The following is a 14896-nucleotide window of genomic DNA, read 5'->3' as shown; positions in this document are numbered from 1 at the left end:
ATATTATTATATTTTTGTTGCTTTATTCAAATCAATTTTTTTATTTTCTTTAATTTTTAATTTAAAATGTATAAAAAGTACAAAATGTTTATATTGTGTAATGTTTGTTTTATATTTAAATAAATATGAAGTATTTAAATATAAATTTTTTTTACTTTCTTTGAAATTATTATGCTTCCCAAAACATTTTCTATTGTTTCCGCCATGTTTTTCCAAACTTTATTTCGACCAATAAAAAGGAAGACGCATCGAGCTCTGCGCATCACATGTTCGCGATTCGCCGCGCTGTGTCAGAGGCAAAGGCCGGTTTATTTCACATATCTCTATGTTTGTAGAGATCGGTGATGCAATAAAAAAAAGATAGTCAATAATATTGTTCCGCTTGACGTTATTATCGCTTCGAAGCGGAAGATTCTTCTGGATCTTAATCGGTCCGTCAAATGTTCCGAAGCGAAAATAGTGTTGAACGGAGTGGTGCATATCTTACACGGTAGGCGGGTACGGTTTAAGAGATTCTTTTGGACAAGTAGAAATTTTTTTACGTGTACATTTTATAAAATATTTCCTCGTGACAATTTCCTCTTCATCCGTCACGTCGTGCGAAACGTCAGTTACGAGCCCATGATAAGGAGGCGTGATAATAATAATAATAATAATTCGAAATATCGATGATATTAAAATACATCCGTCGCTTAACGAAATAGTTAAAATCATATGCTATCGATTGAGGGTCTGATTGGTTAAGCCAGTATTTAATGCAAGCATGGCCGCCCTGCCGTCACCTACGCAGGTACATTGCAATTTTAACGATTTTATGAGGATATAACAGTTGATACATTGACTCGCACACATCGAGAGAGTTTCTTTTCATGAAATTTTATTGCAATCCGCGCCAAATCATTGTCCTTGTCGTTGAATTTTCGTTTCTTTCATCAAGATAATGCCTCGAACAGTCTAGTTCGAAGTATTCTGATTCGATGGCGGAGTATCATTTTACATATATCTCCGATAAATTAACTTGCGTCAAATAAAATATTCTACTATTTTTGATAATTTATCGACCATATATTCGATAAAAATAATATTGATAAATTTCTTGTCACTTCTTTCACTGATTATTCTCGTTGAATTATTTGCATGTTATTTATTATTTATATTTATTATCATTGCTTTATCTTGTATAAGAAATTCGAATTATTACTGAATATGAATATTGTTCTTTTATAGGTAGCTGGAAGCCATAGCGCGATCTATGAAGCTTATTATAATCAGGTATATATTGCCTATAGAAAGAGAGCGAATACTTTTGTAAGGTATATAAGCAGTAACGTGTAAATAAAAAATGCCATCTATTGTTTCTAGGTCGATCCAAATGGATATGGACAAATTGAAGCAATGGATGCTGCGAGATTTCTTAAGAAATCCCAGCTGAGTGATGTTATTCTAAGTAAAATATGGGATATGGCTGATCCACAATCGCGTGGTTTCTTAGATAAGTCTGGGCTCTTTGTCGCTTTGAAACTATGTGCATTAGCTCAGGCAGGAAAAGACTTAAATATGTCTAATTTGAGTATTGAATTGCCACCACCAAAAATGGTAAATTTATCTATGTGTTATATATTTATTTAACTGGAACAAACCTTACATCGTATATCTTTTTATCAGGGAGATATTCCAGTTATTCCACAGAAGCCTATTACTAATGCTCTGCCAGTAATAACATCTATTAATAATGGAGATTGGTCAATTAATCCTACAGAGCGAGCAAAATATGATCAACTTTTTGATAGCTTACAGCCATCCAATGGATATATATCTGGAAATAAAGTAAAAGGTGTTCTTATGGATAGCAAACTTCCTTTAGATACTCTTGGAAAAATTTGGGATTTAGCAGATATGGACAAGGATGGTATGCTGGATAGACATGAATTTGTAGTTGTAAGTATATATCAATATAATATACACACATACATATATAAAGTTAATTATTTTTTATATGTAAATTAAATAACTTTTGCGAAATTTTATTGCTGCAATATTAGTTTAAAAAATATAATTTATTTAAATAATAGTGACAATATATATTGAATATTTATTCTTTGTACATTGAAACATACTTTTTGTACAGAATTATACTTTTGCATTGAGATGTACTTTAGGAGATAAATATTGCTGATATATTATTTATTTTTTATAATATACATAAATATATAACTTTATAATTCTGATTATTATTACATAGGCCATGCATCTTGTATATAAAGCATTAGAAAAATATGCGATACCAAATGTACTACCACCAGAATTAATGCCACCTGGTAAAAGAAAAGACATGATTCCTAAGACTAAATCTCCTATACCAATGAACATAGCTGCAGTATCACCATCGCAACCACCACCAATTCCACCTTTTCCAAATATGACGGCTGTAAAGAGCTTGACTGGATTAGACGTAAAAGTATTTATCTCTTGGACTGTAATTAAAAAACTAATAACACTTCCATAACATTTCCACATTATCAAAAGTTGTTCGTGTTTTATATATTTACAGGCAGGCGTGCAACAATGGGTCGTTTCTGTTGAGGATCAAGTAATCGCGGAGAAACTGTTTTCACAAGCTGATCTGGATAGAGATGGATTTGTCTCTGGTACAGAAATCAAAGATGTCTTCCTACAAAGTGGACTTCCGCATTCTGTATTAGCACATATATGGTGAGAAAAGTGCAATCTTATAAAAATTTATTAAAAATTACTAATGATGATCATAATAGAGATATGTTCAATGTTGAATTAGGAGTTTATGTGATACTTGCCAAAATGGTAAACTGAACAAGGAACAATTTGCCTTAGCTATGTGGTTTATTAAGCAAAAACTCAATGGTATAGATCCTCCACCAAGTTTAACTCCTGAGATGATCCCACCTTCTATGAGAAAAGTTGGAGAAACTATTGTGGTAACTTTATTCAAATATTCTACTAATGATATGTTGTACAGTGGAACCTTGAAATAATTCACTTTGATATAATAGTCAGCATTTGTTTCACGCTAAACTAGCCTCCATATGAGAAAGGACATATTTATGCAAGTCTTGCACTGCTGTTAGGGTCCATGTTTTTGAATTTTATGGTAATGAGTGTTATAGACTAATTATACTAGAGTCTCATACAGTACATTATTTCAAGGTTTCACTGTATTTACAGAAAATTATTCAGTACCGTTTGTATGTGTATATATGCACATTTTACAAATTATTGATGCGAGTGATTTTACAACATTACAAAATTCTAATGCATTGTATATCGCATCCGTCCTTTGAATGCTCTCCACAACATTATTAAAAGTACACTAATTATGAAGATGGCGCCAATTAAAATAACATGATAATTCAGTTTGATTTCTATTTCTCCAATCACATTCAATTTTATTATTCCAACAATTTCATTACTTTGCCAGCAACTAACAGAAAAAAACAATTTTTAAATGCTATTCAGTCTACAGATTTGACTAATAAATTTCGAATTTAGATAAACTGATCGAGGTTGTATAAAATAAAGATCACTATTTTAGATTTTCCTATGACAAATAAAGCTAACTATGAATAATAATGCATAAGTTTTATAAAAATTAATTTTTCTAGAAATTACAATTAGATTATAATAATTTTACAAAATTGAAGATTTTTATTTTTAATAAACAACATGTTTATTAAATTGTGATTATTTTAATTACTTGGTATCGCACTAAAAAAAAATATATGCCTTGTACATTATTTAATTTTTAGAAAATAATTTTTTCTACAATATTTATGCATTATTATTCATAATTGACTCTTTTTTGTCCAAAGGAAATTTAATTTACCTATATATATTTGAATCCTCAAACTTTAAGGATTCAAATAATATATGAAGTTGAGAATTAATTTGAATTCTTCCATTTGATTGAAGTTTGATGTGAGATGGAATAATTGATTTGTTACCAATCTTCCAAACAATTGGAATATCTGCATTCAGATTTCTAAAGTATTAACAAAATTATATTGTTTTTTATTTTTACCATTATTAAATAGTCTTTGCAGTTAATTTTGTAAGTATTATGTTACCCTGGACAGACGAGTTTGATTTTTTTATTATATTTTTCATAAATTACATTACGTGTGATTGATGGTAATAATTGAGGTATTCCTTGAATCATAGAATATATACCAGCGCTATTATTCGCACTTTCGAGAACGTTACCTTTTTCATCACGCACTTCAAATATTATATTTTTTCGGCATTTTTTCTGCATAAAAATAATTATCTATTTTTTTCTCATTTATTGAATTCTTGTTAAAGTTTCTGATTCCTTATTGAAAACATTTTTTCTTGCATATTATGTTATTCTTTCTCTTTATATTAAAATAGTTTTTTTATACTATTTTTTATCATTGATATAATTTGCTGAAATATTTTGAGAATTAAAAATTTCTTCCTCTTCTCTTTATGAATTAATAAGAGTCCTAAATTTTGATCGACAAAAGAATATTGTTATAAAAGATTTTGTTGTAAATATATAATAAATATATAACACGTGTGTAAATTGAATTACATTTATTAATATACACATGTGCAAATAAAATTATATATTTATTTATTCAAAATTTAAAAAACGACTTTCGATATATTTTATTTATTTATATTACTGTATGCATGCAATGATGACATACAAAGAAATTTTTTTTTCCTTTTTCTTTATAAGAAATATCATATGAATTTTCTTTGCAATATATATATATATATATATATATATATATATATAATGCAAAGAAGAAAATTCATATGATATTTCTTTCTTTTAACATCACAATTCAATACAGTTACAGCAAGGAACCAGAAGCTTTAATATACAGTTTAATATAAATACCTTGCAATATCGTTTCATAATTTCGGTACTTCTGTTCTTAATAATCGGCATTAATTGTATTTGTTTTGGCACAAGACTCGATTTACATGGTAATTTATTTTTAAATAATGATAATGCCGTTTTTAATTGAACTTTTGAACTTGAATTTGTTTTTGTCATTTGTTGAGTTGTGTTTTCATATATTTGATTCCACTCATATGCTTCAGCTTAAAGTAAAATTGGCGAGAAAAAACGTATATAAAAAAAAACTTTACTTTTTATTTACCTTCGCGTTTTGCAATACTTATCGATTATTAATGTACTTTTGTCGTTGAAATATTTGTTTGCTGATGTTTCTAAAAGGGAAATAGTGCAGTAACCATATCGAAGCTTTATTCCAACTGCATCGCACACAGAACAGGGACTCCAGAGTGTCCAAGTAGTGTAAATCTTCAGTTTATAATCCGTCATTTTAATTGATGCCACTTGTGGCATATGAGATGTTACATTTGAATATAGGTCTTCCACCTCGCTATCGATATATAAATAGTGAATTAGTCCCACGGTATCTCCCATTTCACACCAATAAATTCCCGCTTGTTCTAACTTAAAAAAAGATCTATTTTTCACATATGATCTGTCGTGTTTGTATATCATATATACATATGTGTTTTGAATTTATACTTTGACATTATACATGATGATATTTTGATTGTCGGGTGAATTGAAAGTGTGCTCAGTATTTTGCACCGTATTTTTAACAGTACCGTTTGTATCGCTGCTATTGAAATACCACTTTATTAAATCAACCATATGCATTTCCGCAGGCGAAATGCAAATTTGACATTTTAAACTGTAAATTAAATTGCACAGACTTTATCATAATTACTTATTATTATGAATTTCAGCTATTATCTTTATTGATTATTTTTATTGAGCGCACGTTATGGATGTTCCTTCTAATGCTATAAGTGCAGTCGGGTAGATGATTTTCTCGTGTCCTATATCTGCATACATTTCTTTCAAACACTTGTAATAATTTAGCCACTGTTGTTTATGTAATTGTATTAAAGTTTTGTTAGATCTTGGATATTCATATTCATCAATATTCAGAAATATGTTACCATCTAGATTTAGAGGAAATTTTTATCTAAATTATATAAATAGATATTAAATAGATATAAATAGATTGAAATTATTTATGTGTATATAATTACTTATGTGCCAAAATAATACATTGCTTAAATAACAAACTAATACAGACAACTTATATATCTTCATGATTACTATTCACAAAGCCACTATGAAGTTATTCGCTGATAAAGTATGAATAAAAGATCGATCCCGGTTTTTTTTTTTTTTTTCTTTTTTTTTAAGAAATATTTAAGAATATATATAACATTATAGATAGATATTTATTTCTCACCTTTTGGCTTTGATAGGCTTTTAGATTTATTTTTGATAGGCTCTTTAGACTTATTTTAATTTCTCTTCCTATTTTTATCTAGATTTTTTTTGGCTTTATTCTTTTTTTTCTTGCTTTTCCAATTTTCTTCATTCAGCTGATTTCTTATTTCCAATTATATAAAATTATATTTATTTATCTATGTAAAATTATCATTTTAAGTAACAACTCATGATTTATTATAATTAACGATTTATACTTTATATTATAATTGAATTAAGTTAATCGAAATTTTTGTAATTTGTAATTTCAAAAAAATTCAAAAAATAATATAGAAATTTTTATAGAATTTAAAAAATAATAAGAAATTTTTGTAATTACAAATTACAAAAATTTCTTTGACATATATTAATTTTTTATGATATAAATTACGATTTTAAAATATAAATATTATATTTTATGATTGGAGATATTACAACAATACTCAGAGAGATATTAATATTTCAACTTGTTTATACTGCAGGAAAACAATAACATATCAGGTTATTCAAATCCAGAGCTAGATATGATAAGTAAAGACATAGCAGAGCTTGTTCGTGAAAGACAAAACATGGAGCAGGATATAGCGCAAAAGGAAGCAGATATTAAAATAAAAAAAGGAGAAATTAAGAGCCTTCAAAGTGAATTGGACACGCTAGCGGCAACATTGAAACAGCTTGGAAATCAAAAGGGTGAGGCGCAGAAGAGATTAAATGATTTAAAAGCGCAGGTAAACAACAATTCGGTAATGTATTAATTAATAGCTTGCTTAGTGAATGTGCGCTGCTTCTTAAACACAATTATTTGAAGTGCACATGCAGTTGCTGTTTATACGTCGCTTTTTCAAAACAATTCCGATTTTTTATGACACCAATCTACAATAAATACAATAATATAACAAAGTAATTACAAATAAAGATAGAAAATATGTATTTTCACTTTACGCCAGTATATTTTGGTGTATATAACAACAAACAATAATACACAATTACATTACATAAGTGCTCAATACTTACAGAAGCTATTAAAATGAAAGTCAACATTTATTTTAATTTATTATTATTTTTTTGCTATTATTTTATTATTTTTCATTGTGAATCAAGTATTGTTTTACATAAATAAGAGTTAATAATCTCGATACATATTTTACATAATTATGATTAATTTTAAATTGAATGATACACTTGAAAAGAAATAATAGAGAAAAACATAAGGCATTAATTATTTTATTATTTTGTATCGTTTTTCGTTTTTTTATGATTTTGTTTCATGTTTTGGCTTGTAGAAGACTGAAGTAGATAGGGATTTGTGTGAAATTGAAGAGAAGATACAGGAAGAACTGAAAAAGGTACATAAAAGATCACAGCATATCGCGGATTATTATTTTAATATATTTTTAATTTACGTTGAATATGTGATCTTTTAGGAAATAAATTTGGGTAAAAATATTTTTTGTTTTTTTTTATAACTTTTTTGAGATTACTTTATATTACTGATATGCATCATATATGTTTTTTTTTATATTTATATTAAAATAAATAAAACATAATTTTTCATCTTATGCATAAAAAATTTTACTGTAATAATACAAAACATGTATAAATAATGCATTATTAGTGCTTTGCAGATATGCATGAACTGTTGTTGCACTCTTTTTTTATATACAATATAAATAATATAATATAAATAACAAAAATAAAATAAATATATTTTTATATATCTATTATTTTTTTAGTTTTTTTTATTTTTTTTTATTTTGATCATATAAATATAACAGATACAAAAGCATATTAATTAAAAATAAATTATTATTATTCTTACAAGTTTTAAAATATATTATACATACTTTAAATTTACACAAGAAAACCCTAAAATTTTTCATGAATTAAATCTTATGTTTAATAAGGTCGATAAACTTCGTCAACAAGCTGAAGAACAGGAATCAGTTTTAAGAATTCAAGAGGAGGAACTGAATCTTAAGAGACAAGAACTCGAAGGACTTCGGCAAGAAGAACAGCAATTGGAACAACAACAGAATAAAAACAGGGACCAACTTAACGAGCTCACAAAAAAATTACAAGATATTCAATTAGAAATCAGTCAAGCAAAAGCAAAGATCACACATCTGCAAGAGCAGCAACGCCAAATGAGCGATGTCATTGCACTTTACGATTCTGCACTTGCCGCAGGAAATCCTGATCTTGTACCTGATACTAGTCTACGATTTATACCCGAGATCGAAGATATAGAGTACGTATTTGCATTTCATTTAAATATTAATTTACTTGAGAATATTAGGCTTCTATGAAAATTTAATTTAATAATATCTTTGCATATATATCTAAAAAAAAATAATAGGTTTGAAACAACAAAAAATACAGAACAAACAAAGGAAACAAAAGCGGATACTTTTTCTGATGTAACCGGAACTGCTTCTTTAGATGGATTTGGAGAACAAGATCTTTTTGCAACGAATAAAGCCAAAGAAGCATTTAGTACACCAGTGTCTGATCCGTTTGAAAATGCATTCTCTGTACAGCCGTCTAATGTGAGTTTTCCTTTAATTGATATTTATACATTCATAATATTTATCTTTCCATCTTAAGTGTTACTAATAAAGAGTTACTAATAAAAAAATCTCTATAGGCTAATTTTACAACAGATCCTTTTACTGCGTTTGACAATACCGGTACAGCAACAAAGCAGGATCCCTTTGATCCGTTTGATAACGGAAAGCGAGTCGAAAATAAAATGTCTACACTTACTACATCGGTATGTAAAATTTTTATACTATTTATATGAACATATTTTACACATATGTTTTTTACTTTATCGCGACAAACAAATAAGATGCTGATATAATTTTTTATTAAGAACACGAAGGATCCATTCGGTGATGATCCTTTTGCAAATCTTCACGCTCCACCGCGTCCTGAAAGCCCTAGTCCTGCTCTACCACCAAAAAAGGCGAAACAACCACCACCAAGACCAGCTCCACCACGACCGAGTCAAGGTCCCACTGGTCCATTAAGAGCCGCACCGGCCCCTCCAACGCCTTCACCCACACCGGATCCATTCGCGAATGCAAATTCGGATCCGTTTAGCGTTCAACAAACGACGATCGATAACAATAATAGTTTCACATCTTCCACTGGATTTGCTGATTTCGCCAATTTTGATTCTAAGGTATGTATCTAGTGTCTTGTTTTTAAACAGATTTTTTTTTATAATTTCTGTGTATGTTGTAATCTTTTTAGTCATATTTTTCGAAATAGTATATTTTTTAATAATTGTTTCAATATACGTTTTATATATATATATATATATATATATATATATATATATATATATATATATATAAAGTATTTCTATTATATTTGGGATATTACTAAGCACTTATACCATTTTATTATTTTTAGTATATTTTTTTAATATTAATATATAAGTTTTATATACAAGATGTGAGTTAATTAATTGCATACAAGATTGGATATAAGATGCGAATTAAATAAATGAATTAATTAATTTACATTTACTAAGTATATAACGATATTCCTTAATGAAAAATTAGTCGAAAAATTCCAAACCATTTTTTCTGTGGTGCTTAACAAACAATTTTCAAATAAAATGTATTTAATAATTAAATAATGACATTCTGCGTGTGTGCATGTGTGTATGAACGTGCGTATGTTTATTGGATCTGCTTTAGATCTTTTTAGTAATTTCTTTTTTGTTAAACATCATAGAAAAAAATCAACTTTTTCTATGATGTTTAACAAAACTTTTAAATTTATTTTTTATCAAAAAATATTGCTATGTATTTACCAGTCCGAATTAATTAGTATCTTATATATAACATAAATGACAAACAAATTCCGCAATATAAATTTAAAAATATAGCTTATACATATATTTATACATAGATGCATATATAATAAATATAAAATAAATTATTGTATAACACTTTAACAAGATCTTTGTATGAATTCCATTAATTAATTTTCTAAATAAAACATTTAAATTTTAGAATATATTATAACATACATTAACTGAACAACAGAATATTAATATATTTACTAATTTTTAATTTTTTTTCCTCCTTTTTTGTTTTTCTTCTCTTTTATTTTCACTTATTTTATTTAACATTGTTGGATTTTCAAAATACTAAAAGAAATAAAAATATTTTATTTATATTAAAAATATGTAGGCAAGGAAAACGTGTAGACAAATCTACATAAATTATAATAAGCATTCTATGTGCATATGTATAAATTAAATTCAAACATATATATATATATATATATTGCGGAATTTGTCATTTATATATGAGATACTAATATATATATATATATATATATATATATATATATATATATTAAGAATTTATATTTTTATTTTTAATTCTAATCTACACTTAATTTTTATTTTAATAATCTTTAATTCTTTTATCCTAATCTATATTTATATTAATTTAATAAATCTAACAATATTTTTTTTACATTAAAAATTAAATTAATTAATAATTTTATTAAGTTTAAATATATTAAACTTTAAATATATATATATATATATATATATATTAGCCGGTCCCACGAATTACGGATCAGTCTGTATATACATTAAATTAAAAATATAAAAATTTTTAGATAAAATATTTATATTTTTAATTTTAGTATATTTTTATTTAATTATATGTTATATATTGTCATTTTTATTTTGTTTTCTTCTATTTTGATTTGAACGAATTGAAAGATTAATAATTACATTTCCATGCATGTTAATATTCGCACAGAGAATATTTAATATTTATTTAATATTTAATTTATTATTTATATTAATAAGAGTGGACAGTTTGCTTTCTTTTCTTATATTACAACTTATAAATTCTTTGTAAAGTAACATAAATATAACAATAACATTAGAAATAAATGTAAAAGAAACAAATAAAATTATTTTTAATTAGAATAGTTATGAAACTGGTGTTAGAATAGTAATTCAGTTATGTAACTGAATATGTAATTTTAATTTGAAATAATGAGAAAACGTGGCAATTATTGTTTTGAATTTTTTGCTTTTTAATTATCAGTAAAAATTGGCTTCTTTTTGTAACAGACTTGAATTACGATCATATGCTATACGAATACTTATATAAATTGAATAACAAAAAAAAAATCATAACTAGCAGTATTCGTTCGAACAACTTAGTATCACAAAATGCAGTTATATGTATAACTGTATTAATAGTAAAACTCTTTTCTAATGTTGTTCTAGTTTTGAGCTTTTTTTTACTATATTTATCAATGTACTAATTATATTTAATTTTATTTTACATTTAGGTAGCAGCTGCACAATTTTGAGTTTATCTACCATTGAGCTGTCTTCTGAAGCACACACATTGGCTCTATATTAATTAATTTTTTATTACTTTTCTTTTTATCTCTCTCTATTTATATAGGATATCCCAAGTTTATTTATGTTAATGTCTTAAAAATATAATTTTTATTATTTTTAACTTATGTAGAAGATATTCGAATCGCATGAATGGATAACGATTTGCAAGGTTCCTTGCCTTGTCAGAATCATTTTCTAATACGCGATTCGAACATTATGTAAAATTTGCAGCTTTATGCAAGAATAATCTAATCCAGCCAGGAGCCAAAGGATGGTCGGCGGTATCCGCGTTATTTTCTTCTACCTTTTCAGTAAAACAAAACTGACCAGTGACAAAAACCTGCTTCAGCCAGAACCAGCGCCTAATCGGACTGCACCATCGAGACCGACAAATAAAGCGCACGTAGTATCGGGACAACTGAAGCTATCAGATTTCACGGAGGATCCTTTCCGGGACTATCGTTACGAGGACCCCTTCAATATAACGGACCCGTTTGCGGATGAGACAGAGGACTTGAATGCGAATAAAAGCAGCGGGATAGACAAAATGGATCTTTTCGACTTCGGGACAACGCCCACTTTTTTGGATAAAAATGCATCGATCAAAGGCTTCGACAATGATTTCACGAGCACTTTTCCACACGTTAAAACAAAAGTCGAGAAGAGCAGTATGAATAAATTTGATGTCGACTTTGGAAAAGCATTCTCTGCCGATAACAGAAACATTAGAAGCATCGAAAATGACTCATTTACTAAAGTCAAAACGAGAACAATCGATCTCGATGACGCATTTTCGATTAAAAACGCGAAAACTATTACGAGGCACGAATTAGACCTAGCACAGACTTCGAAGTATAATATTTATAACGACGAGAAGCTCGCGAATAATTTCAGCAAGATATGGAACGGTAATAACGTAACCAATTTATCGGAAGAGGAGCAATTAGCTTGGGCGGAGAAACAAAGTATAATATCAGAAGAAGAAAGGCTTAGATTTAAAGAAAAGGAAGACGCCGAATTAGCTCTAGCCATCGAACTGAGTCGACAAGGGAAATCGGAGAATGTTTGAAGTTTGATCGATACGCTATTTCTTTATATTGTTATCACCGTAAAAAATTCGTTGAATTGCATGATAAAATTTTACATCTCTCGTAATAAAAACATTGTTTAAGCTTGCACTGTCGTCTATTAGCACCACATATAGAAGCGAAATGTAGATGCATTATCATGACAATAACGTCGGATACAAACATTCAAAATTATCCAAAGGAAGAAAAATTATTGTGGATGTTGCTATAGTTTGTTTTTGATTTTGAAGTATAATTCATTATAAAATTTTCCAATATTTTTAAGAGTAATCATTCACAAGATCTAGATTTATTTTGTTTTTTCGATTTCTTTTATTTTTTATTCCTTTTTTTTATTTCAATAATAATCTATAATTTACATTACGAGTTTTATTTAACGTTTGTTGTGAACATTATTGATTCAAGTGCGCATTATGCTGTTATATATATTAAAATCATAACTATAACTATATGAACGATAATAGATAATATAATAGATAATATAATAAATAAAGTATAATATATAGGAAATTTATGTTGTACAAGTTATTCAATTATAGGTAAACGATAATATATCAATTAAATGCGCATTCTCAATATATAAACATCTATATAATAATCGAAAATGTATATTATAAGATTTCAAACAATATATTCATTGTTAATTACACAATCATTTACATATAAAAATTTAAGCCACTTTACCACAATATATCAGTTATAACTTCGTGCAAAGAAAAAGAAAAAGATGAATAAATATACATTGTCGATAAATAAAATATCAAAGTAATATTTGCGACAATGCGTCTATTCAATTTTTGATTTTCTAGGATATATAAGTTCCAAAGAATATAGTGTTCAGACGTGTGTGTTCCGTGTGCTTGGTGAAACGGGCTTTATTTGATAAAACTTGGAAACCAAACACAAAAAAAATAAATAACGTCTATCTTGACTATGTTGTAGTATCGTATAATTTCGACAACGACATTATATTTTATATGATCATTATGTGTATATATTATCATTACGATATATTAAATCGCGATAATTCTTATTATGTAAGTTTCTATTATCATGTCATAATTGTTTACTTATAAGATAGTATATACACTGTATATGCAAGGAGATATATTCTATTATAAGATATCATTAATAATACCAGTGCAAAAGCGAACTTATGCCAATATATCAATATTACGTGAGTCTTTATTCAGGTTCGCCTATATTTGTTGTGTTTTTATTTTTACTTCGTCTTTAGCTGTTATAACATATGTATGTGTGTACATGAGTATGTGTATGTACTATAGATACTCGTTACTTATACTATACATATATAATACAATATTATAAGTTGCCTTAAGATTTCACCAAAATAAATGTATAATACTTTTAAAAACGTTTTATTTTAGTTTATATACACACACGTAAGTAACATCGTTCGATATGGGCTAAGCAAGTTCTCGTGGAAAATTATTAATTCATTGAGCAAATTTTCTGACTATCATATGTTTTATTTGGTTTTATAGCTTTATCACTCTCGTGATATGCAGCAACAGCGCTCACTAATAAACATATTATTCTCATACATATATTAATCTAAGAATATATATATATAATATAAGGTGAAAATGATATGTGTGTGATACATAATATATATAATATATAATCGTGACACACTTATGCTTCATTTATGTTTAGATCGAAATAATCGCACATAACATAAATACTTGCACATGTAGATTTCTATAATGTAATAATGCAGAAGTAATTCATTAAAATCGATGACACGTTTGAACGAACATACAGAGTTATAAAGATGTAGTAAAAACTCATTATATTTTATTGAAAATAATCTGTTGTATTTATATATACTAGTAGCGATCGCTAATTAAATTGTTTCATCGCTAGTATTCTCTATGGAATATATTTTCAACCGTAATCTAATGCTTAAACATTTTACGTAATATAATCTTATGTTCAATACAAAATACATCTAATACATAAATTGAAATAAAATGTTTATTTTTATACATTTCGAAGAGTACGCCTCGAAATAACGGAAAATAAATTAACAATATACATATATATAGTAAAAAAATTTAAATTATGGTA

At 27.0% G+C, this 14896-nt stretch overlaps 1 protein-coding gene across 3 annotated transcripts; it reads left to right on the top strand.

Annotated features, from left to right (window-relative positions):
• The first annotated feature begins 389 nt into the window (after positions 1-389).
• On the top strand, positions 390-14180 carry LOC126849649 (epidermal growth factor receptor substrate 15-like 1). 3 transcript variants are annotated; one of them, XM_050591674.1, is made up of 14 exons: positions 390-790; positions 1228-1272; positions 1363-1596; positions 1666-1938; positions 2243-2458; positions 2552-2712; positions 2795-2954; positions 6811-7056; positions 7612-7674; positions 8233-8576; positions 8685-8874; positions 8973-9098; positions 9201-9512; positions 12071-12257. In XM_050591674.1, exons 1-14 carry the CDS (start codon positions 764-766, stop codon positions 12122-12124), a joined length of 2451 nt encoding a protein of 816 aa, XP_050447631.1. In that variant the 5' UTR covers positions 390-763; the 3' UTR covers positions 12125-12257. The 3 variants fall into 3 exon arrangements, with proteins under 3 accessions (XP_050447631.1, XP_050447632.1, XP_050447630.1); XM_050591675.1 differs by having other exon boundaries at positions 12030-12170; XM_050591673.1 differs by having other exon boundaries at positions 400-790; positions 12067-14180.
• The last annotated feature ends 716 nt before the right edge of the window (positions 14181-14896 follow it).

The sequence above is a fragment of the Cataglyphis hispanica genome, chromosome 5, assembly GCF_021464435.1.
Source record: "Cataglyphis hispanica isolate Lineage 1 chromosome 5, ULB_Chis1_1.0, whole genome shotgun sequence".
Classification (NCBI taxonomy): domain Eukaryota; kingdom Metazoa; phylum Arthropoda; class Insecta; order Hymenoptera; family Formicidae; genus Cataglyphis; species Cataglyphis hispanica.
Note: the sequence above shows the minus strand (reverse complement) of the source record. Positions and strands in the feature narration are given on the sequence as shown.